Source organism: Petaurus breviceps, unplaced genomic scaffold (assembly GCF_028583685.1).
Source record: "Petaurus breviceps papuanus isolate PSGF00001 unplaced genomic scaffold, PetGlider_PUasm1.0 90535, whole genome shotgun sequence".
Lineage (NCBI taxonomy): Eukaryota > Metazoa > Chordata > Mammalia > Diprotodontia > Petauridae > Petaurus > Petaurus breviceps.
Genome location: NW_027187270.1, coordinates 800,808 through 826,413, shown reverse-complemented (window position 1 = coordinate 826,413; position 25,606 = coordinate 800,808). Strand labels below are relative to the sequence as shown.

The window sequence follows — 25,606 nt, the reverse complement described above, 5'->3', positions numbered from 1 at the left end:
CACTTCTTTCTCCCTCCCGTTTTGTCATTTTCCAATTTGCATTTAATTCATGTGTAAATGCCAGAAAAACCTCAGTGTGAATTTCAGAGAAGTGTTCAGCCCACCCCCTCCAGAGAGGGGCTTCACTTGGAGAATGCCAGAGGCTCCTCTGACCACCTGTTTTCTTTCAGATTAGATGCAAGTTTACAGGCCAGCCTTAGAAAAATGTAAATTGCATGTGCTTGCAGCAAGCTTGTAATGCACATTTTAATGAGGAGAATATTACACATTGCTTCAAGCCAGGAATGTCTCCCCCCCTACACACGCAAAGAAAACTAAGTCATGAATCGTGAAACTGAGGAGGAACTGACACTGGTGGTTAATACTTCATTTCACTAAGAAGCAGCAGGAGAAATATAACTGCTCTGTGGACCTTTTGAAAACCAAATTACTGGGCCAGTGGGAGAAAGCATTAATGATGGCCAAAAAAAGCATCTGGATAACAGAAACTAGCATCTGAATGAAACAGGATATATAGGCTGTCCCAAAAGACTGAATGCAGTTTTAAGCTATTAAAACTTTAAACTGCACTAAGACTTCGGGGATACCCTATATCTTAGGACAGTGGTGTCGACTTCAAATAGAAATGGGGCCCTCAATCTGCACCCCAAGGATCTCTGATGACTGCATACTGACTTATTTGAAAACGTAATGTTACCTATGTTTTCTTATATTTGCACTGATTTTGCAAAATATTTCACAATTACCATTTAAACTGGTTCAGGCAGCATTCAGGAGTGTCTGGCACCTCCATTTTAGGATATTAAAGTAATCCTATTACAATTTGCTTCCCTGGGTTAGCATGTGAATTTAGCATTGATCCAATATGATGTTGCCGAAAGATTTCGAGTCTGAAGAGTGGGGTTCTAGCCCCAGCTCTGTTACAAGCAAAGTGCTATTACTGTCCTTATTTTACAGATGAGGAAATTGAAGCAGGCAGAGGTTCAGTGACTTGCCCAGGGACATATAACTAGTAAGTTTGTTGTTTGTTGTTCAGTCATTTCAGACCCGTCCGACCCTTTGTGAGACCCCTTTTGGGGTTTTCTTGGCAAAGATACTGGAGAGGGTTGCTAATTCCTCCTCGAGCATTTGACAGATGAGGAAACTAAGGAAAACAGGATGAAGTGACTTTCCCAGGGTCACACAGCTGGTAAGTGTCTGAGGCTAGATCTGAATGAAGGAAGAGGAGTCTTAGTGACTTCAGGCTTGGTTCTTTATACACTATGGCACCTAGTGGCCCCAGCTAGTAAGTACATGAGGTCAAATTTGAACTCAGGTCCTCTTGACTCAAGGTCTAACACTCTATTCATCTTTGGCAAATCACTAAACCTTTTCTGAGTCTCAGTTTCTTCATCTGTAAAATGGGGGCTGAAGTACCTATCCTACTTACCTCACAGGGTTTTTATGAGTGTCTAAGCAGTTAATGAAAAGTGCTTTGAAAAGTTAAAAGGGCTACACAAATATAAAATGTTATTTCTATATAAAAGCAAATAGGGAAGGATCTGATTTCAATTACCATTTTAGGGAGCTCCCTCCATCAATACAGTCATCTATGACTTAGATAAATCCTAGAGAGTTGCCCAAGGCCCAGAGTTTCGGAGACATGTCCAGGGTTAACTGTCCAAACAGTTAATCTACGTCAGAGACCTGTTTTAAACCTGAGTCTTTCTGATTTTAACCTCATTCTATTTACCATGCTAGACTGTGTCATTTCAATATAATAAAAGAAGAAAAACACAAGTAACTGACTAGTGAATGCAATACTAAAACGAGTAGAGAAGCTATACTTACCCTCCTAATAGAATCATTCTCCAAGGAGCGGGAATTATATTTAGGTGTGGGTGCTGAAGCCATCCTGAAGATTTGACAAGAAAGACAACATTTTCATGTGAATTTGTGTATTGAACCAAAGTATAAACAATAATTAGAACTGGAATATTCCATATTTTCCAATTCAATGCAACAAATAATTGTTAAACTCTCAGAGAATATAGAGACAGCATTTTTGAGGGGGTGGGGGTAGGGAGAAAAAAAAAGAGCATGTTTAAATGAGGTCCCTGCCCTCATGGAGCTTATAATCTAGTGGAAAATGACACCTATGTAGGTAAATACAGCCCAAAATAATACATGAGTTCACCACATAGAGTCAAGAGGACCTGAGTTCAAGTATCAGCTCTACTGCTTTGTATGTCTTTGACTATGGATAGGCTATTTAACCTATGGTCCTCAGTTTCCTTATACATAGGTTTATATATACATATATATTTTTGACTTTGCCTTCTTGCTCTCAATCTAGGATCTTGAGATTAATATATTATAAGTAAAGTACTATGTATGGTAATGGTCTCATACCTGACTTGAAAAATCAGGAGAGGCTTCCAGAAAAGCTTAGCCTTTAAGCTGGACTTGAGGGATCAGCAAGAATTTAACAGGCTGAGTGGGGAGGATGTCCCAGGCACAGGGAACAAAGTGAGCAAAGGCATGGAGGTGGGAGAACACATACAAGTGTAAGGGAGGGCAAGTAATCCAGTTTGGATGGGGTATTGAGCATGCGGAAAAGAACAGTATGATAAAATGCCAGTCAAAGATTTTGGAGGTCTTTTGAACTCCAGGCAAAACAACCTGAACTTTATTCAGTAGACATTAAGGATTCATTGAAGGGTTTTGAGCAAAATAGTGACCTGACTATATCTCTTCACATGGAACAGGAGCTTGGCAGCTCTAACAGAAAAGAGAGATTGAAAGGGGGAGAAAGTGGGAGAAAAACTTATCAGGAGGCAATTCTAAGAGTCCAACCAGGTGGTAATTAAGGGTCTAGTACCCGATTAGCAGCAATAGAAAAGAAGAGGGGGACAGAAGCTGGACATATTAGAGAGGTAACTGACAGGATGAGGGAAGCTGAGGAAAGAGTAAAAAATGACACCAAGATTTTGAACACCAAAGATGTAACTAACTGATTATGTGTACTGCAATCTTGTAGCTAATAATTTTCCCCACTTCGTTACAGTGACCTCTTCCTTAGTGTTCTTTGTCCAAGAAACCACATATATTGTTTAGCATGTTCCTCAAAAGCCCATGTTTTACGCACATTTATATGCATGAAATTTAAATGGCCATTACTGCAAAGTACTATCTGAAACACTTACATATTTGATAAACATTTTTATCAGGCCTCAAAACCATATATTCTAATTTTTATAGACAAATGGAAGGGTAAAATAACTAGGGTATTAAGGAAGAATCAAGAGTTTAACGTGCATCTCAAAGAACTACAAGGCATCAGCACATAAAAATAGTGCTCCAAATCACTAATAAAAACAAATCAAAACAACTCCAAGGTTGTTTTGTCTTCATAACCAGAATATTAACACAGATAAGAAACAAAGGGAGGACTCAATGTTGGGTAATTGTAGAAAAACAGACACACTAACATATCATTAGTAGAACAGTGAACTGGTCTAAAAATTCTGGAAAGCAATTTGGAATCATGCTAACAAAGTGACTAAAATGACCATAGCTTTTGCCCCAGAGATCCCATTGCTGGGTATATATACCAAGGAGATCACTGATAAAATGAAAGGCCCCATATACACCAAAATACAACAGCGCTTTTTGCAATGCCAAAGAAATGGAAACAAAAGGAGGTGCCCGTAAACTGGGGAATGGTCAAATAAGCTGTGGTACATGAATGTAATGGAAAATTAGTGAGCTATAAGAAATTATGACTATGATGGATACAGAGAACTATCAGAAGACTTATATGAACTGAAACAAAGTGAAATGAGGAAAACTAGAAAAAGAACATACAGGCCCACAATAATATAAATGGGAAAACCAACAAAATAATTGTAACTGAATGCCATGAAGTTATTATAACTAAGCTTGATTCCCCAAGAAGAAAAAAGAAAAACTTCCTCTTCCGTTATTTTTTTTGCAGAGGTATGGACTACGAGTGTAAAACACTGCACATGTCTGACTTTTTCAATATGTTGGTTAGTTTTGCTGAACTTTTAATTGTCTGTTATTAAGAATGGCTCTCGGGGCAGCCAGGTAGCACAGCGAGTGAGAGCACCAGCTCCAGTGTTGGGATGACCTGGCGATTGAATCCGGGCTCAGATACTTAGCACCCACCCAGAAACACCTGGCCATGTAACCTTGAGCAAGTTACTTAACCCCGATTGCTTAGGGGCGGCCAGGTGGCTCAGCAAGTAAACAGCACCGGCTCCAGTGTCGGAATGACCTGGGGATCAAATCTGGGCTCAGATACTTAGCACCACACCCAGAAATAACTGGCTGTGTAACCTTGAGCAAGTTACTTAACCCTGATTGCTTTAAAAAAAAAAGAATGGCTCTCTCAGAGTTGGGGAACAGAAATATTAGGAAATGTAGGAGATATTAAAAATAAAATAAATCAATAAAATTTTCAAAGAATTTAACATGATATATTTATTCTTCAAGTTAAAATGTTTTAAAAGTAGGATGGGTTTGATTTAAATTAATCTAAATTTGTCAGGAAAACATGATAAATCAATCCTTCCTTGAAAAAATATATTCTTTTATATAACTGATATATATATTTCTTACAACTTAATGCCAGAGGACTTATTTTTAGGAGGGATGCAGTATGTATTTTAAAGCTGTGCTGTATTTGTTTTTTTTTTAGATCAATTTGACTTCTAAATAAAGTCTGCATTATAGAATAAAAAACAATTTTCAATTGTATTGGTTCAGTTCTCATGAGAGGAGCAGCTCCATCTACTGTATGTTTTCAAATGCGAGGAGAGAATAAAGACAGCTCGGCTGCACCACAGCTATTTCTGTTGTCCCCAAAAGACCAGAAAAGAAACTTCTTATATTTATAGATTGAACAAACAACATATGAAAGTCTGATCAAGACCTGACCAAGAAACTGATTTTTAAAAAAATTTAGTCAATAAATGAACCACAATTTAGACTATAAATAAAAGTTTAAAACAGGTCATTACAAAGACTTGAAAGTATAGTATAATAAGCCTAGGCTACTTGGATATGCAAACAGACCTGCAACTTGGAAACCTGACAAACCAAGTCATTAGAGGGGTCCCCGAGGTAGTCAAGAGGGTTAAAGGCTGGCAAGAAGACAAGGAGCAAAGAATCTCATGACATCATGGGAAGAGGAACTCTCTCTTGAATGTCCTAACCTCTAGCTGAAGATCTGGCTAGAAATGACAACCCTCATGAATCTGGGCATTGTTTCTCAACCACCAAAATTTGTCCACAGTAAGAAAAGGTGGAATCTATCTCAAAAGAGGAACAAGGTGACAGAAAAGTACAGCATGTAGAAGACAGAAGAGAAATGATCAGAGTAGGAGGCTGGGATGAGAAGAGGAAGAGGAAACAGAAATTTATTCTCCCCCCCTTCTGGCTCCTCTTCCTTTCCTTCTCTCCTTTATTCTTTCTCTTTTTTCCTCTTTTCTCAGTTTCTCTTAGAAAAACAGAAACAAAAGGGTTTCTTTCTTCATTTCTTTTTTTCTACTTTTCTTCTCTTTCTTTCCCTTTCCTCTAGTCTTTCTTTTTCTTTAAAAGACACAGGAAAAGTTAAACTTTCCCGCTCTCTCTGACTAAATCTGCTTTTCTCAGAGAAATTTTTTCCCTTCTCTCTCTCTCTAAAGTTACTTTCCCTTTCTCTAAGAGAAACAGAGCAAGTTACTCTTTTTAAAGACTCTTGCTTTTTCTTTTACTCTGCCTTCTTTGTTTTTGGAGAAAAACAGTTTCTCCCTCCCCTTCTCCCCCTTCCTTTCCTTTCCTTTTCCTCTCCCCTCTCATCCCCCCTCCTCCTCCCTTCTGTTTCTCTAAGAGAAAGAGAGAGAGAAAATGAAAGCTTCTCTTTCCCGTTCCTCTCTTTTCTTTAAAACGACAAAAAATTAGTCCACAGCTTAGGAAGGTAAAAACTATATCCCTAGAGAAACAGGTCAACAGGAAAGCACTGACCTCTAGTACAACGCGTAGAAAGGACAAGGTAAATGATCAGAGCTAGAGGATGGGAAAAAAGGGAGGGGGAACAGGAGGGGGAAGTTTCTAGTAGCCAAATTCCTGACCTCTCTTCTTCAAGAGACTAAAGGAGTTGGGCAACCAATGGAAATGGCTTTGAACTTGCACAAGTTGGGCTAAGAGCTTTTGAAAACTTCATTATTTTTCTCTTCTTTCTTGTATTCCAGAAGGGGAAACAATCAATAATCAACTTGGTGCCTCTTTATTGTGAATAGGACCACTACTAGGGAAGGCTTGGCCCTTCTAAGTGTCTAACATTGCTTGGCAATATTTAATAACACAAGGGAAAAACAAAGACTCAAATTGATCAACGGGGGTGAGCTGGGCTGGTCTCCTGGGGCTGGCTCCAGGACTAAAGAGAAGGTCTTGATTGTAATGTATTAATGGTGTTATTGTGAAAAGATGTTGGTTGGGACAACTGTATAAGAGGAAGGTCTATATGGGCAAAGGGGGATTGTATTTCTCTTAATCACATGCACTGAATTTTAATTTCCTAGGTTTTTATTTCACCTTCAGAACTATTTGTGGCTAAGTCTGAGGGTACTTTCCCCCTTGTTTTTTCACTTTTCCAGTGAAGTGGAAGTGCAATTCAAGAATACTATTATACCTGGAGTCTCTTTGGATAGCGGGGAATTTGAGAAATAAGTAAAATCTTTCCAGGTGATTTCCGAAAGTTTTAGGTTGAACGTTGAAGAATTTAAGGTCATATCTGAGGCTGTTTTTTTCCTAAGCTTGGTGTTTGTACCCTTGAAAAAAAAGCCAATTAAATGAGAGTTCCATTCTGTAATTTAAACGCCAGTTAACCCATAATTTACTGTACAAACTTCTGCTGATTTGCAGTACTTGGGCTACATAATACTTTGGGACACTGTATAAACAAGGCTTTGAGATTATTAGGCCACCTAAGAGTGCAGGCAAATTTCAAACAAGACTTAACTCAACAAAAGCAAGATGGGAAAGCGGGAAAAAGGCTGGAATACTTCCACCAGTTTTGAAAGCATTTTGTGGTGTGTCACTACTCATTGATTTCCACTTTATTCTAGCTTTTGGCTCTTTCAAAAAATAAAATACTACCAAAAACTAAAAATGATCACTTGTTTCATCTTATACACTAGTCCTCTGACCTAACCCAGTAGATTGTTTCTAAAAGAGAAAGAACATTCTCTGGCTATGGGAAAGAATAGTGTATGATCTCTCCTATTGTAGGACTATGCTTCTAACCTACAGACAACACCATTAGGTTATATTTTGTCAAAATGATGTCCATCCAACTGTAAAACTACAAGGACTAAGTTTATAACTACAACAGACAGCTTCAGGGCTAGGCTATTCTCTCCCTAGGAGCTAATAGTTCATTGCTCTAGTTTCCCCTGGCTACCTCATCGATTAAAACATTGTACTCCCAAATCATCTAGGTTGGTAATTTTAGATGCAACCATTTCAAAAGTTTTGTGAACTAGGATAAGCAAAAGTAATCCCGACATGATCAATTTCACCTTCTTCAAAGCTAAGGTGTGCCCATTACCATGATGAAAAACAGATAATATTAGACTCACCCTGTGTACCTGTTCTTGTAGAGTTCTTAAGAGAGTACTTCTTAGCATATTATCTTTTATTTGGTCCCAAGTACCCAGAACTATGCCGTTAAGTTTCTTGGGGGTAACTTTAACTAGTATCTACTTGAAAACAATAAGAATATTGTCCATAACAAATATGTATATAAAAACTAGGATCTATAAAAACCAAAACCTAGAGCTATGCCAGACCATAACACAGGACCAAATATTTAGAACTGAATGGGACCACGGAGATCATCTAACTAACCCTCTCATTTTATAAAAAGGAAAAGAAAGCCCAGAGAAGTTCTGACTCACTCAATACCACACAGCTAGTGTGATATTGCCAGAATGTGAATCCTCTGACTCCTAATTCAGAGCTCTTTCTTTTGTGACATATACAAAAGTTGAAAAAACAAATAGACAATGATGTACTATTTATTCAGTTGTACAACCTTGGACAAAGCATTTAACTCTTTGGGCCTCAGCTTCTTCATCTGTAAAATTAAGGGGTTGGACTAAGCATTAAGATTCTGTGCCAGAAAGGAATGTGCTTTGAATTATTTAAACTTTTCCCATACTATGAGGGTCTTGGACAAATTTAGTCACAGAAATGCTTGTGACCAATGAAAAAGATGATTAAGATACTTGACTAGGTTCTACATGTACAGTGGGACCTTAGAACATCTTCCTATGTTTACCCTACCAATTTCTATCAAAGTATTTGCAAAAGGAAAATGTTTTATAAATTCTTTAGGAAAATATGCACTTCCAAACTCTGGTACCTCCAGGAGCAAGATAAAGATGGGCAAGTTCAAGAACTACACTTACATTTAACTGAAGCAGTATCAAGAAGCCAAGGTCAAATATCTCAATTCCTAGATGATGATTAATTCTAAATGGATACACAACTTGGTTATAAAAGATAATTAGAGGAACAAGGAGGAATTTATCTTTCATCTACAGATAGAGGAAGAGTATATGACAGCAGCAAAGGAAGTAAAATGAACAAATTTATTTATATAAAAAAATTTTAAACTTGTACAAACAAAACCAATGCAGTTAAATTAGAAGGGAAATAGGTAACTGGAAGAAAATCTTTGCAGCAAGTTTCTCTGATAAAGGTCTCATATCCAAGGTATTGTAACAGTCAAAATTAAGGTAGTCTGAAGCACAAAGTTCTCAGCATGATCAATAGATTAGTAAAGGGTAAATTTACCATTAAGTAGGAAGTCAAACTCCCAGCCAAGCTAAGACCTTTATGAGGGGAATGGCTCTCTTTGATAGTTTTGGGGAGGACAGAACAGGGAACAGGAATTCACAGGTGGGGGTAACAAGTTATGATTGGTTGAAAGAGCTTAACTTCATGAATGGCAAAACCAATAAAACTGGTTACAGAGCTGAGGCATGGTGGATAATATGATTGGTTGGGAATTGGGAATAAGGGGCTACCAACAATCCCCTCCCACCTACAAGGTTAGAGATAGTGGACCAGTCTTGTTTGGATAACAAACCAGACATCTTGGAAGGATTGCTTGGTGGTATAAAGATCCTAGAACAGAGAGACCCTGGTGTTCACCTGCCTCCTTCAAAGTAAGAGATTTTCTTGACACAACAATAGAAAAGTAATGATCAGGGGAACTGGCTGTCTAAACTTAACTCATTACAGGCCAGCTGAATGAATTAAAGTTCAGAGACAGAGAACCATAACTTAGACAATTACAGGACAAAATCAATTAACTATAAATAGGATCTTAAAGACACAGCACTAATTTGATTATTTCAGTACATAAGCAACTGACCCAAATTTGTAAGAATAAGAGTCATTGCCCACTAGATAAATGGTCAAAGTATATGAACAGGGAGTTTTGTTTTGTTTTTTTGGAGGGCAATTGGGGTTAAGTAACTTGCCCAAGGTTACATGGCTAGTTTTTTTGTGTGGGTGTTCCCAAGTGTCTAAGGTCAGAACCAAACTCAGGTCCTCCTGACTCCAGGGCCGGCGATTTACTCACTGCGCCACCTAGCCGCCCAGGGAGTTTTTAAAGGAAGAAATCCAAGCTAGAAACAGACATAGGAAAAAATGCTCCAAATCAATAGTAGTTAGAGAAATGCAAATTAAAGAAATTAACTCTTAAGCTCCACCTCACATCCATCAGAGTGGTGAAAATGACAAATGCTAGAGGGGTTATAAGAAAACAGGCACACATATTCCCAGTTGGGGGAGCTGTGAATTGGTCCAGCCACTCTGGAAAACAATTTGGAACTATGTCCCAATGTCATTAAACTGTGCATACCCTTTGACCCAATGACATCACTACAAGGCATATATCCCAAAAGAATAAAAGATGCTGGTTCTTTTCATAGTAGCAAAAAACTGAAAACTAAGGAGGCGCCCAGCTTTTGGGGAATGGCCAAATTATGGCATGTGAATGCAATAAACTGCAAAATAAGAAATGACAAAATGGGTAGTTTCAGAGAAAATGGGAAGATCTGTACGGACTGATACAGAGTGAAGTGAATAGAATCAAGAGAACAATTTTTAAAATGACAACACCATTGTATAAAGACAAATGACTTTGAAAGACTGATCAATACAACGACAAACCAGGATCCCAGAGAACAAGTGACAGCACCTATCTCCTGACAGCAGTGATGGCATTCAAAATGTGGAATGGCCAATGAGGGAATTTTCTTCAATTATGCATATTTGTTATTTGGGTTTTCTTTTTCATTGGTTATTCAAATGGGGGGAGGAAGAAGAAAAATGCTTATTAAATGGAAAAATAATAAAATCAAACAAACACAAACACAAAAAGAAGCCTGTGTCACAGAGCTATGAATGTCTTAAGGATGTTAACCTCGGGGCAGCTAGGTGGCGCAGTGAGTAAAGCGCTGACCCCGGAGTCAGGAGACCCCGAGTTCGGTTCTGGCCTCAGACACTTAACACCCACACAAAAAAACTAGCCATGTAACCTTGGGCAAGTTACTTAACCCCAATTGCCCTCCAAAAGGCAACCCCCCCCCCAAAAAAAAAAACCAAAAAGGATGTTAACCTCAAGTTCCTAAGAGGCACAACAAGAAAGGAATAAATAAGATTTGGGCCACTAACACATTTGGGCCTGTACTCAAGCAGAGGCAAATGAGGCCTTGAGCAACACATTCTCCAAGGCTAAGACTTTCTTTTCTTTTTTTTCTTTTTGGAGGGGGGAGGGCAGGGCAATTGGGGTTAAGCCACTTGCCCAAGGTCACACGGCTAGTTTTTGTGTTAAGTGTCTGAGGCTGAATTTGAACTCAGGTCCTCCTGACTCCAGGGCTGGTGCTCTATTCACTAAGCCACCAAGCAGCCCCCAAGGCTAAGACTTTCAAATCCACAATCAACAAGTACATGGAGCTCAAACTCACCACAAGAATATATAAGCCCCAAGGTCACCAAACCTATTGTGGTCAGAACCAAAACCTGCCACCCTAATGTCATCCTGTCTACTGAAGCCTAAGGTATTCAAACCTAAGGTTGTATGACCTTTGGGACCCGCTTAAGACTGTCAGCCCCAAGCCTACATGCTTTAAGACAAAAGTACTAGTATGAACTCTGAATGGCATTTCCCCCTATCTGTGGTACCATTACACAAAAAGGAAGTAGGAGGGTAGAAGAGAAACAAATTAGAAGTTTTCTACATGAACTAGCAATTTTCTATATAACACAGTTGATAATTTCAAATATCCAAAAGTCACTCTGCAAAGATATCTCCTCCCCTCCCCACCACACACCCCTACACATACTTAAGAGGGATCAGTCAACTCACCACCAGGGGACTTAGTATCTGAGAGTGAACAAAGGTCTAAAATAAGAACAAGAAGATCAGGTTGTGCCAAAATGCCAATCACTTGGCATGTACTATATACAGCATGTACATAAAAAATTTGCTGAAATGAGTTGCTGACTCTAGATCATAAGAAAACTTTTTGTTGACTTTCTCCCTAAAGTTGCGTATTGCAGAAAATGATTTTTAATGTTTACATGTGAAACTTGACGTGGTGGCAAAATTTTATTTAAGAAAATAATAACATGTCAAGAGCGGGAGTAACAAGCAGAGGGCTAAGTTCTCCGTAATAGCCACTTTTGAACTTAGGCATTAATATCTTATTTTAAGGTTTTTGACATTTTCATTTTTTATTTTGAACTCAACATCTACTTTCTACGGTCACCCACTTATAAAATCACAGCTGAAAGGGACCTTGAGGATCATCTAATTGGACCTTTCACTGTGCATGCATGAGAGGCAGCTGGTGGTACAGTACACAGAGCACAGAACCTGGAGTCAGGAAGACTTGAATGCAAATCTGGCCTCAGATACTTCCTAGCTGTGTGACCCTGGGCAAGTCACTTCACTTCCGACTCAGTTTCCTCATCTGTAAAATGGGATGATAATACCACCTATCTCACAAAATTGTTCTGAAGATCTAGTGCCAGAAGGGATCTCAGTGGTCATCTAGCCCAAACCATCATTTAACTGATGAGCAAACTGAAGCTCGCAGCCTTGTGTGACTATGGGCAGATTACTCAACCTCTCTGGGTTTCAGTTCCTTCATCTGTAAAATGAGAATGTTGTATGAGATTTTCACCTTTTTTTTTTTGTACCATAGACATCTTTTGGCACTCTGATAAAACCTATGGATACCTTCTTAAAATAATGGTTTTAAATGCATAAAATAACACACATAGGATTATAAAGAACAATCAAATATACTGAAATACAGTTATCAAAGGAGATGCTTTGATAAAGTTCATAGTCAGATTAAGAATCCCCAGATGATGGGGCAGCCAGGTGGTACGGTGAGTAAGAGCACTGGCCCTAGAGTCGGGAGACCTGGGATCGAATCTGGGTTCAGATACTTAGCATCACACACAGAAATAATTGGACATGTAACCTTGAGCAAGTTACTTAACCCCAAATGCTTTTAAAAAAAGAATCCCCAGATAAGGTGATTTTTTAAGACCCTTTCCAACTCTAAACCTACAATTCTATGATCCTATGATATTCGTCAGGGACTACTCTAATGAAAAGGTTTTTCTTTCTTTTTTTTCTTTTTAAAGCAATTGGGGTTAAGTAACTTGCTCAAGGTTACAGGACAGTTATTTTGTGTGGGTGGTAAGTATCTGAGGTTGGAACTGATCCCAGGTCTCCCAACTCCAAGGCCGGCACTCTTACTCACTGCACCACCTGGCCGCCCCTAAAGGTTTTTCTTAAGAGCTGAAATGGGCCTCTCTAATTTTCCCCCATTGGTCTTAGTTTCATCCTGTGTAGCACTTTACAGAATGGCACTTGCAAAAAAAACCCCAAAAAAACAACCCTTTTTTTTCCCTAGGGAAAAGGGTTGAAAAATTATTCTGTAAATAATTTTCTTCCAAAAATATTAGGGGGCCACATAAGATTAAAAAACACCCTCAAAATACAATAATACTTATCAAATGTACACACACACACACACACACACTGTCTCTCCTTCCAAGATTTACTCATGCATTTTCTATTTTAAATCTGCTCTTTGACACCTCCCCCAAAATCCATTCCCTAACATTTCTTCTTAGATGTTACATGACCTCAAACTCATTTTCTTCCACTTAATTGGTTCTCACTCCCAAATATCTCATTCCTGTAAATGGCATCATCACTTTCCCACTTTCTAACAATCTTTGACTCTTTCCTCTCTTTTATTTCTCATTCTTATTAGCCTTCCTTCAGTATGCCTCGGATATCTGTCCCTTCTCACTGCTCTAGCCCTCATCTCATTTGAGAATGACTAAGACAGCTTGCAGACAAGTGACTTCTCTGATTCTAGCCTACTCCCTTCTCCAATGCAACCTGCTCACCACTTCCCAACAACCTTCATTTAATCACTACTTTCATCATGTCTTTTTCCTCAAAAGTCTTCAGCGGCTCCATATTTCCTAGTGCAACAAATCTAAACTCCTCTGCCTGCTTTTGAGGACTCTTCATTATCTGATCACTACTTGCCTATTAGCTCTTAACTCCCAATACTCTACTACACTTTCATTCAGGTCAGGGTAGCTTCCTGATGTTGTCCAGTCATGTGTCTGACTCATGGTGACTCCATTTGGGGTTTGCTTGGCAAAGATACTGGAGTGGTTTGCCATTTCCTTTTCCAGCTCGTTTTATAGATGAGGAAACTGAGGCAAACAAGGTGAAATGACTTTCCCAGGGTCACATAGCTATTAAGCTTCTGAGGCTAGATCTGAACTCCAGAACTCTATCCACTGTGCCACCTAGCTTTGAATCTAAATCATATCAATCCTTCAAGGCCCATCTTGTCTTACTTCCTCCATGATGCTTTCCTCAACTACTTCTAATCTGCTACTACAAATTTCTCTCTACTGCTACTTCCTAAACACATCACATATGCTGGCCTTTTAAATGCTTACTCTTACTTGGAAATACCGACTTGTATTCTTCTCAGTTTCACATGCAAATGTTTTATCTCCCCTAGTACCCTGTTAGCTCCTTGAAGGCAGGGACTCCAGCAATATTTCTGGTAAGCTCCACAACATCCAGCAACAGGAAGACAAGTACTAGCTGACTTAAAATACTTTTCACTAGGTTGTTATGAGGATCAAACACATGTAAAGCACTTTAGAAACCTTCAAGTATTCACTAGATCAGGGGTTGGGAAATTTACAGCACCCTCTCCCCCTTCTGGTGGGTGCCTGTTTTCATAGTGCCAATGAGCTAAGAATGGTTTTTACATCTTGAAATCAAGTTTTATTGTATTTTCAAATGTAAAAACCATTCACAGTTTGTGGACCATATAAAAACAGGTGGAAAGCTGGATTTGGCCACCAGGCTGTAGCTCACTGACCTCCTCTGCACTATAAAACTGCTACCTATCATTATTATTAATATTATTACTTGAAGGATCCACGGTTTCATCATTATAAAGAAGCCTTCCACCATTTCAGATGGTAGCTCCTAAACACTTAGTAGAAAGTTACTTTAGTTGCTGTGGCTGAAAACAAAAATCTCTTCACAGCCAACTTTCCGGTGATGAGCTTTTCCAAACTTAACTTGGCTGGTCCTCAGATGCTAGACACACAATCCATCACCAGGCCTGTACTCAAAGCCTTTCAAGCTTGAGAGGACCTGCCAGAGCTTAAGCAATACTGATATTATCTTTGGGAATTTAAAAAAAAATATTGGCCTTTGAATAATATTTAGTGCTAAAAAGATTCTTGACAAGGGAAGGGTTAAAAGAACAATCATTTTCAAAAATAATTATATGGACAACTTGACTCTGTACTGTCAACAAGCCACCTACAGTAGAAGAGTCAGTTTCCCCCATCAGTTCCCAAACCATTCTGGGCTGCTAGAGGAAAGGGCAGCTTGTCTCACTATGGTTTTCCACTATCCTCTTAAAACAAATTTAAAAGTTTTAAAGACTATTCTCCACTAACAAAAATGCAAGTAAATCTGGCATTGTTTCAGAAATGCCCAAAAGTAAAATGTTTATATGTCACTTACCTAAGAACAAATAGATTTGAATTAATGTTTTGAGCAAATATGAAAGCTGGCTTGAAGGATCAAAAATATTTTCTTAAAGTGAAGACAAAAATTAGAAATCTCAAAGAGGCAATTAGATGAGTTACAGAAGTTTTAAAAAGTACAACTATTTAAAGCTCAAATCCATATTCAGAAATGGTAATAAGGTGATGGTGACAAAAAAATTCTCAATAGTTTCATTTCACATTAAATATGGTTGTATTTAGTTTGAGTCCTAAATATTGGGGAATAACTGATTAAAATACTGTTAGTTTCAAAAAAAGGTTTTACAAATTGTCACAGAGAAACTGACAAATATTTTTGAAAGAGACAAATGTGGTACAATTGTGCTTTGTGGGTATATTTGTGTGTGTGTATTTAATTTACGGCAAGAAAGCATTAATCCAGTTTGATTATATATGGAAGGGGCATGTGAGAGGCTTCTGTTTATATTAAGTAAGTTTCACACTAGGGGCTAAACAACATGAAAAAAAGACGACTCAGAGGAATGATTATAATCATATTGAAAAGAGTATTTTCTGATCTGAGGACTTTTAAGACTAAGAAGAAAAGAGAAGAAAAATAAAAGCAAATACTAAGACATTTACCGTTATTCTTCAACACAGATGACATGCATATCAAGCAAATAACAAACACTTCTCAAACAAGAGAAATCTGATGAGCAGAAAAGCAATTTCACATGAAAAAGATATCTACAAATTTTGGGGCAACTACCGTTTCAGCATTATCGTCAAAATCGTAACTTATGTGTTTTATATGTTGTATCCACCATGGAAATATAAATTCCTTAAGGAGATTTTTAAAGGGAAAACAAGTTACATTGGTCCTTTTAAAAAGCAATCATTCTCTCTCTCAGGGTCCATAGGAGACATACTATGAAAAAAGTGATGCTAATTCAAGTAGTGATTTAAATGTGTGTGTTTCCAAGTGCTCTCTCATTGGTTATGGAATTGGTTATGGAAGGCTCTAAAACTAGTAGGTGAAATACACAGACACAGGACAAAAGGGCCTTTGTCTCGGTCAGTTTGACTGAGACAACACTGTCCTGCCAGACAGAAAGATTTCAGGCTGGGTTCCAGGACCAACAACACTAAGAGTAGAAACCACCTACAAAGCATGATTTAAGGCTGCCAAAAATCCAACTATCCCACAATTTCCCCCTCACTGTTCTTCCCCAGCTCCGTACTGTTCCCCCTCCTACCTGGTCAAGGTTCCACTCTTCAAATCACTACTATGTTCAAATCACACGAATTTCAATCTCAGCTTTCTAGAAGCCAAGTGCCCCAGACGTTTGGCCACAAAATCAGGAGTTTTGGAGGTTAGACCCTACTGGCCTACTAGTTCATATGTGGCAGCTAATTATGTAAAATGTTTGCTAAAATGTCATGCAGGCCAGACTTGGAAGATGAGGTTCCCCATGATTTAGAGGTAGAAGGGACTTCAGAGGTCATCTAGTCCAATGCCCTCATTTTACAGATAAGGAAACTGAGGGCCGGGGAGGAAAAGTGACTAATCTGAAGCATGCAGAAGCAGGATATGAAAATCTGTCCTCTGACTCCAAATCCAGGGCTTGGTCTGTTCTCTGAAGTTTCTTCTAGCTCTAAAAGTCAGTAATTTCAGAATTTGTTTCTACTCCTCTTCCCTATTCCCCAATTCTCAAAAAAGAAGAGATTGTAAAAAATGAGAAGGCTAGACCTCACTGTGAAATGCTCATTCATCCCATGCTGACCCCATTCCTGAGGACCTCATTGCCATTGCACTTGGGCTGAAGAACGCGGCTGAACCACGTTACACAGTTCTGATCTCGGGGCCCACTCCAGACTCGTGTCAGCATCCCTCTTTGCACTGCACTTGTGACACTCCTCCTGCCACACTCTGTTCAGTTCCAAACATGACAAAGCAGAATGTGTATAACGAAGGGACTTTGGCGAAGGATCTGGAAAGCATGAGCAATGACTGAAGGGACCGTGAGGCATAACATGAACAAGAGAAGACTTAGAAGGGAAGACACAGTAGATTCCAACACATATGAAAGAAGAATAGTGCTCTGTGTCCAACTAACAAAACTGGGATCTATGGGTGGAAATTACAGGGAGACAAACTTCAAGCCAACACAATGAAGAACTTTCTGATGATCAGAGAGCTTTTCCAAAACTGAGAAATGTTCACACAAGATGCTCACCTGCCAGGCCTGTGAGTAAGGGCATCTGCACAGTAGGTATACACTAGGGTCTCCTCCAGTCCTCTGGCACTATGAATCTAATCTATCAGGTTCAATACTAAGGAAACCATGAGGGCATATGTGTAAGTTACATTTATATAGTACTTTCAAGTTCACAAAGCGTTTCACATGTATTATCTCATTTGAGCCTCATGACAACCCTTAAGGATAGGTGCTACAAGTCTTATTACCCCCATTTTACTGAAGATGAAACTATGGCTAAGAAAGGTTTAGTGACTTGTCCAGGATAACATAGATCTGAAGTATCATCAGCAGAATATGAACCCTAAACTTCCCAACTCCACATCCAACACTGTAGCTACTACGCCAGCGACCTCTGAAGTGGTGACTTGGCACAACCCCAAGGGATATGTGATCAAATGGAGGGTTGGGAGAGGGATCCCAGTCCAGCTCTCCCACACCAGTCAAAGACGGGACTTGCCTCCAACACTCCTATAACTATTCTTTACATATTATCTCTTAACACTCCCCTAAGTCTGGCCCTGCCATACACTTCCCCCTTCTGTCCTGGGCTTTGGCTATTTAGGGTAGTTACAAGTTAAATACCACAGTAAATGCTACACAGATGCCATTGGGAAAATCAGAATGATGATCTTCCCCTACCTCCCGCCCCAGATCACCTGGTGGCTATAGCTGTGGCCTCTTCTAACTAGTCTCCATTGCAAGTCTCTCCCTACACTCCTCCATCCCCTACCCAGCAGCCAAAGCAATTTTCCCTGCCATGTGCACCCCCTCAGCCCACCAGTTCAGTAGAGCCTCATAAATCCCTATTACCTCTAGGATCAAATATAAACTCTTCCACTGGGCATTTAAAGCACTTAACTACCTTGTTCCAAACTGCCTTTCCAGCCTTATTAGTAGTTATTATTCCCCTTCTTGTATTCTATGATCCCCACCTCCACAGCAACTGTAGCTACTGAAGACCAAGAAAAGAAAGTTCTCAACATCAAAGTCCTTGGGGAAAGAGGAAGCATTTATTAACTACCTACTATGTGCCAAGCACTGTGCTTGATATTCATAACAATCCTGGAAGTTAGGTGCTAATATTATCCTCAATTTACAGCTGAAGAAACTGAGGCAGACAGAAGAGTCACATGGCCCGTGTCTGAGTCTAGATATGAATTCAGGAGTCTTCCTGACTCTATCCACTGCACCACCAAGCTGCCTGGTCACTGTCAAATGGTTCAACATCAGAAATAGATACTTTATCAGTGGAAATGACATTTAAGAAGGTGCATTAAAGCACCTACGGACTAAGGTATTTGCCATTTGTCTTACCAGTGAAACCACCTGTATGTGTTCTCTTTCCCATTACAATGTGAGGCCTTTTACAGCAGGGACGGTCTCTGCTTTTCTAGGAATGGAGGACAGTGCATCCAGAGCAAGGGTGAGGGCCTGGGATACTACTGAACAATGAGGAAATTAGAGATCTTCGTAGAAGTAGTTTTAGAAGGAATGAGGCATCTCTGAAGGAAATTCAAAGTTCCTGAACATGGAAATGGAACTTCTATGGGTGACAGCCAGATCAAGGCTATGACTGTCCCCGTGCATAGGTGAGGCAGACAAGAAGAATAAGTCATAGGAGTGAAACAGACTGAGAAACTGGAAAGTTAAGGGGACTTGGGGGGACATCAACATGTCCCCCTGGATGAGGAAAGGAGTTAGGAGAAAGAGAAAGATTATGAACCAAACACTAAACTCAGTGAAAAAGGAAGGAGAATGTCCTGGAGTCAGTCATTAATAGCTACCAGAACCTGGATTAGGAAACTAATATGCAGGTATATTAAGGTATGCTGCTATCTATCAGGCAAAACCATGTTAAGAAAAAAGGATGCATGTATATTGAAAACTGAATGCTCAGTTGAAATCAGAGGCCATTCACTCCTGCTTGTTGTTGCTGGACTGTGTTCAGTGACACACAAAGAAATATGACTCCTGCTGAAAAGTTGTTACGGCAGTGACTTATGACCTATTACTTGATTGTCAGATTGGGTGTCTTTCAATAAAAGTATCTTAAAAATAATTCATCTGCTTGGCTACGTTGATCAAATTTAGCAATCAATTATTAACAATTATTTACAAGGTCACCTTACTGTCCTAAGGACATAAGAATTTTAAAAAATAATGGATCATATTCAATCACATTGCTTTCAGAACAAAATATTAATAATATTATATAGTTAGAACAAAATTATTTCTGTATCATTAGTAAAACGAACATTTTTGTATCATTAAATAAACATTTAAAAAAACATTGTTTTTATCTTTATCCCATTCTTTTTTACTTCTATTTTTGTGCATATTTCATAATGTATACAACAAATTAGTAATACATGTATATAATTTATGTGTTATGCATTAACTTGTACATTCTAAGTAACAAGCAGTATTATACTAATATGTTACTAATACCTCTGTTGTGGAATTGTGTTCCAAAGTTTTTTTTACTAATGGGGTGCTAGCTTAAAAATATTTGAAGAACCCTGCACCATGCCATGCTTTGCTGCCTCTGTACCCAGAGACACGACACACTATTACAAAGAAGGGTCCAGCTGAACAAAGCTATTTCCTTATTACATGCAACAGGTAATGCTGAGATCAACCTATGTGATCTCAAGAGGTACCAGAGAGGGGGCAGCTAGGTGGTGCAGTGAATAGAGCACCAGCCCTGGAGTCGGGAGGACCTGAGTTCAAATGCGGCTTCAGACATTTGACACACTTACTAGCCATGTGACTTTGAACAAGTCATTTAACCCCAACTGCCCTCCAAAAAAAAGCAAAAAAAAAGAGAGACCAGAGAAAAGTCAGAAGAATAAATACAGCACCCAAGGCAACAGTTCCACCAGCAGGAAGAAAACCAGTACCAACCTCAAGTACAAGAAATTCCCTTAAACTTTGCCCGGCCTACCTTTACCCCAGGGGGCAAAGTATTTGGTCAGGTTAACATGAGTGAAAGGATTTCCAAGCAGGCATGAAGCAGTAAGCTCTTAAATGTAGAAACTAAGGCTTCTTCACACTGGTGATATATTAAAGGAGAGGGCTGGGTCTGCCTGCTACCCTGATTTTCTCACACTCCCAGTACCACTGTTTGGGAAACTCACACAACAAGAATGAGAAACAGAAAAGTAAACCAATGGTCACCTGTCCAGGTCAAAGAAGCAATAAAATAGTCTGCTGATACTGCCCATGATGGAAATATTGGTGAAGATTCTGGGAGTGTGCTAACAGCAAAAAGATTCAATTCTTGCCTCTGAGACTTACTACTTATGTGTCCCTAGGCAAGTCACAACAGCTTGGAGCCTCAGCTTCCTTATTTGCAAAATGGAGATAAGAAAGCATCTAAGACTGTGAGAATCAAATGAGAGCATGGATGTACAGCCAAATATAGGAGACTGCTAAATCCCTTGTATTCATCTAAGATTACCAACTCTGAAAGAAGCACAGCAAAGCGGGAAGCAAGGCCAGCTACCCCATTCTTCCATCCCATCCCTCAGTTAGAATATAAGCTCTTGGAGGACAAGGATGGCTTTTCCTTTTTGTCCACTTATCTCAAGCATTGACCATAGTGCCTCATACCTAACAATAAATACTGGAGATCATGGAGCCCACCATCCTTACTTACAGATGAGAAAGCTGAGGACCAGGAAAGTCCAGTAGTTTGCTCAAGGTCACAAAGGTTTGCTGGACTGGAATTCTCCCCATAGAGGAAACTGTACCAGACATCCCAAAACTAAGAAATAGCCCTATTTACCATCCCTGGATACTGAGATGGAAACTGCAGTGAAAGCCTGTAAACAATACTGAGTTAAAAAAAGAGACAGGACACTTCAACTCATGTTCACTTCTATGAAAAAAAAAACACACTCCAAAAGATTTTCCTAATTCGAGATAGCCCTACCACTGCTAGAGCTGCCAGGTTGGACTGTCCTGGCACGTCATATACCCACCCTACATCAGTGGACTAAAGGGATGGTAAATTTTGCTGAGGACAAACTTAGCTGATTGCTACTAATTGGGGTGGGAGGTAGAACATCCATATAGAAAGCTTTGGGCAATTCACTTTAGCAAGTATTTGCCAGATCTCTACTATGCCTAAAGTCCAAGGTAACCTGGTAGAGTGCCAGAGGGTTGGTGTTTGGGTAACTAAGAGTTACTGATTTACATTGGTAAAGATTCTCTACTGGCTGTAATCATTGGTGTTCCATTTACCAAAAACACCCTGTTCTCAAGGTGATGGGCAACCAAACATGGAAATGATCACTGATACAGGGAAGAGTGAGATGAGTGCTAGGAAAAGATCTCAATAGAGTATGATTAGAAATGTAAAAAAATCACCCTCAACTGGAAAGTCTAGGGCTTGGGAAAAACTTTATGGAGGTAGCAGCACCTGATTTGGTCCATGATGATGTCTAGTTTGGGGAGGAGAGTATTTCTTTTCTAGGCACTGAACTAAGAACCATGAAATAAATATAGAGACATTTATAGGAAAAGTCAATCAAGCCTCAATGATTTTCAAAAGTTATAAGAAGACTGGTTATCTGTGAAGAAAAAAAGAATCAAGTTGGTAAATGCCAAATGGCACACGCAATTTTGTAGAAATTGGCACTTGGTTTTATATGCAAATGGAATAATGAACAGAGAAGCTCAGAAATAAAGGACCACATAAAAAAACTGTGGCAAAATTTAGGATTCATTTATGTTAAAACTCCCAAAAAACACAGACATGGAAAGACCCTTCATTAATAGGCCTAAAAGCCTAAAACTAAAGTTAAGAGCTAGCAGTACTGGCAATGGTAGAACAATGAAGCTTCTCCAATACAAACAGGGATAAATCAAAGATGCCCTTTCTCTCCACTATTATCTGACACTGTTCTAAAATGCTAGCCTGATCACACCCATCAGACTGGCAAAGAGGGCAAAAAAGGAACATGACAATATTGGAAAAGCTATAGGAAAATAGGCACATTATTGCACTATTGGTGAAGCTATTAATTGGATCAGCCCTTCTGAAAAGCAATTTGGAATTATGCTCCCAAAGTCACTAACCTGTGCATACCTTTTGACTCAGAAATAATACTAGGCCTACATTCCAAAGAGATCAAAGAAAGAAGGAAAAGGATCTATATGTACAAAAATATTGTAGATCTTTTTGTAATGGCAGAGAATTGGAAACTAAAGGGGTGTCCATTAATTGGGGAATGGCTAAATAAATCACAGCATATAAATGTAAGGAAATACTATTTTGCTATAATAAATGATGAAAGAAATGTTTTAGAGAAACCTAGGGAGACTTATATGAATAGATGCAGAGTTCAGTGAGCAGAATTAGAACAATTTATACAATAATAACAACGTTATAAAGACAAGCAACTTTGAAAGACTCATGAAATCTCATCAATGAAATGACCAATCATGATTCAAGAAGCATGCTATCTACCCTGATAGACAGGTAGTAGGCTCAATATGAAGAATGAGACCTATGGTTTTGGACATGGGCTATTCAAGAATTTGTTTTGCTTAACTATGAGTATTTGTGTTACAAGGTTTTGGTTTTTCCTTTTCTTTTTCTAGTTGGGGAGAGTTGGGATTGAAAGAAAATAAATGCTTGTTAATTGAAAAATAAAGACTTTTTAAAAATGTTACCCAGACCAATCAAGCAAGAGGAGGAAATTGGAGGTATTAGCAGCAATCAGGAGGCAAAATTATCTCTATTAGTACATGGTTTACTTAGAAAACTCCAGCGACTCTAAAGAAAATAAATGAGAAGATAATTGGCCTCAGTAAAGTAACAGGATACAGAATAAAGTCACAAGAATCACCGATATTTCTATGTAGGAGTAACAAAAACCTAGAGGTAATGCTACGAAAAACAGCATTCAAAAGAACTGCAAAATGCAAAAGATAATCTGAGAGCTAACTTATTAAGACAGAGACAGCTTGACAAAGTGGCTAGAGACTAGTCTTATGATTCAGTGGTAACCTCTCAGTGGCCCAAGCATGATCAGGAAATTTCTACAAAAGGAGTTCCTTGCACTGATGAAATCTCATATCTGGACAAAAAAAAGCCCCCACCAGAACACGGGATAAATGGAAGAATGATAACATTTACTGAAGTGTTTACTATATGTTAGGCACTGTACTAAGGACTTACATAAATTAAACTATAAAGCACTCTTTTTAGAATAAAGATTTAAATACCTGGAGAGATATTCAGTGCTCATGATTGGGCCTTGCCAATATAATAAAAATGCTAATACTATCCAAATTAATTTATAGATTTAGTGCCATACCAAACTACCAAAGGGTTACTTTGTAGAACTGGACAAAAAACGCCAACATTCCGAGGAACAAAAGGTCTTTAATTTCAAGGGGGATAATTTCTAGAAGTGGGAACAAAAGGAGCACAGCATGACCAAACCTCAAACTATATTTTGAAGCAGTAATCATCAAAAAAGCTTTGGTCCTGGTTAAAAACATAAACCAGATTGGTGGAACAGACTAGAAAAACAAGAGCCAGAAGCAATTAAAAACAATAGCCCAGTGTCTGATAAATACAAGAACATAAATTACCAAAGGAAGGACTCCCTATTTGACAACAACTGTTGGGAAAACAGGGAAGCAGTTTGACAGATTAGCATCTTCTGCTACATCTCCCAATAATCTCCGAACAGATATGCAACCTGAATAAAAAAGATACATGATTTTTTTAAAAATTAAAAAATACATTTCATAGCTACAGTCAGGGGAAGAATTCTTAACCACACAAGGGATGGAGATGATCAGAAAAGTCAAAATACACAATTTCAATTACATAACATTAAAATTTCTTGCACAAACAAAATCAATGCAGACAGAATAAGAAGAGATGGAGGAAAAATCTTTGCATCACATATCTCTAAGTCTGATATATAAAATATATGGGAAATGGACATAAGTATTTAAGATCAAAAGTCATTTCCCAAGAAATGACTGGCAATGAAACATAACTCCTTCTCTCAGCAGAAATGCAGGACAGTAAAGGCTACAAGGGGTAAAATGTTTGCAGACAAAGTCAGAAGCTCAACGTATCAATTGTTTATATTTAACTGTTGCCTTTCTTTGTTACAAAGGAGTCAAGACTTAGGCTAAGGGATAGGGAAACTTTTTTTTACATCAGAAATTACTGACATAAAAACAAAAGGCATCAATAAAACCTATTTTTAAAAAAAGAATTAGGAAAAGGGGCAGAGATGGGGAGAAACAATTACCTAAGAATTGCCAAAAGAATCAAAGGTCCCATTACTGTTTTGATATTTTTGGTGAGCTTTTGAGAAAGTCACCTCAGATTGAGAAATAAATAGAATTGATATTTTTTGAAACCCTTTGTCGGTGAAAATTTCCTGTTTTTGGTCATTTAAGAATCTATTAGGGCTGTAATCACATGTTCTTTCAGTGACATATTTGAGACAGCATCTTGTTAGACTTCCCTCTTTCATTTCTGTTCAAAAACCATTTGAAAAATGCTTATAGTCTGAATCATTTCACCAAGTTTTAAAAAGGCGATATTCACTTTAAAGCACTTCTAAGTGGGGAGGAGGAAGTAAGAAGGTATTACATAGATACACCTATTTTGTTGTGGTGGTTTTTTTTTAAGCCAACAACAATGCCCTTTTGAGAGCTCTCTAAAGTCATTCTGGACAAGCTCAGTACTCTGGAACTCAATTATGATTTTCAAAATCCCCAAGAATAATCTGGCATCCTTCAAAGGTACACTTCTGACAGTTCTCCAAAATACAAATCTCAGCCCAGATGATAGTCTCTAAGCATAAAGTTGTCAATGATCTCTTGATTGTCTTTTTCAGTCCCCATCATTCTTGACCTTTCTGCTCCATTTCACACTGTCGAGCACCCTTTTCTCTTAGATAACTATCTTTTCTGGATTTTCCTATTCTCTTCCTGTCTATCTTTTCCTCAGTTTCCTTGGTTGGTTCATCATCTATATCACACCCCTAAGAGGGTGTTCTCTAAGACTTTGTCCTGGGCCCTCTTCTCTCTTTACATTCTCTGGTGACTTCATCAGTTCCCATGGGTTTATCATCTCTATTCAGGCTACTTCTAGACCTATCAAATCAGCTCCTGCTTTTCCCCTGGGCTTCAGGCCCCCATCTCCAACTGCTTATTGGTCA

The 25,606-nt window shown here is 38.7% G+C and overlaps 1 protein-coding gene across 2 annotated transcripts in view; it reads right to left on the bottom strand.

The window, feature by feature from the left end:
• The window catches only part of MTM1 (myotubularin 1), a 103,665-nt gene that overhangs the window by 70,433 nt on the left and 7,626 nt on the right, over nt 1-25,606 (bottom strand). For both annotated transcript variants that reach the window (XM_069063028.1, XM_069063027.1), the window contains exon 2: nt 1,831-1,894. In XM_069063028.1, the coding sequence (XP_068919129.1) occupies nt 1,831-1,893 (63 nt within the window). In that variant the 5' untranslated portion in view covers nt 1,894. The remainder of the gene's footprint in view (nt 1-1,830; nt 1,895-25,606) is intronic.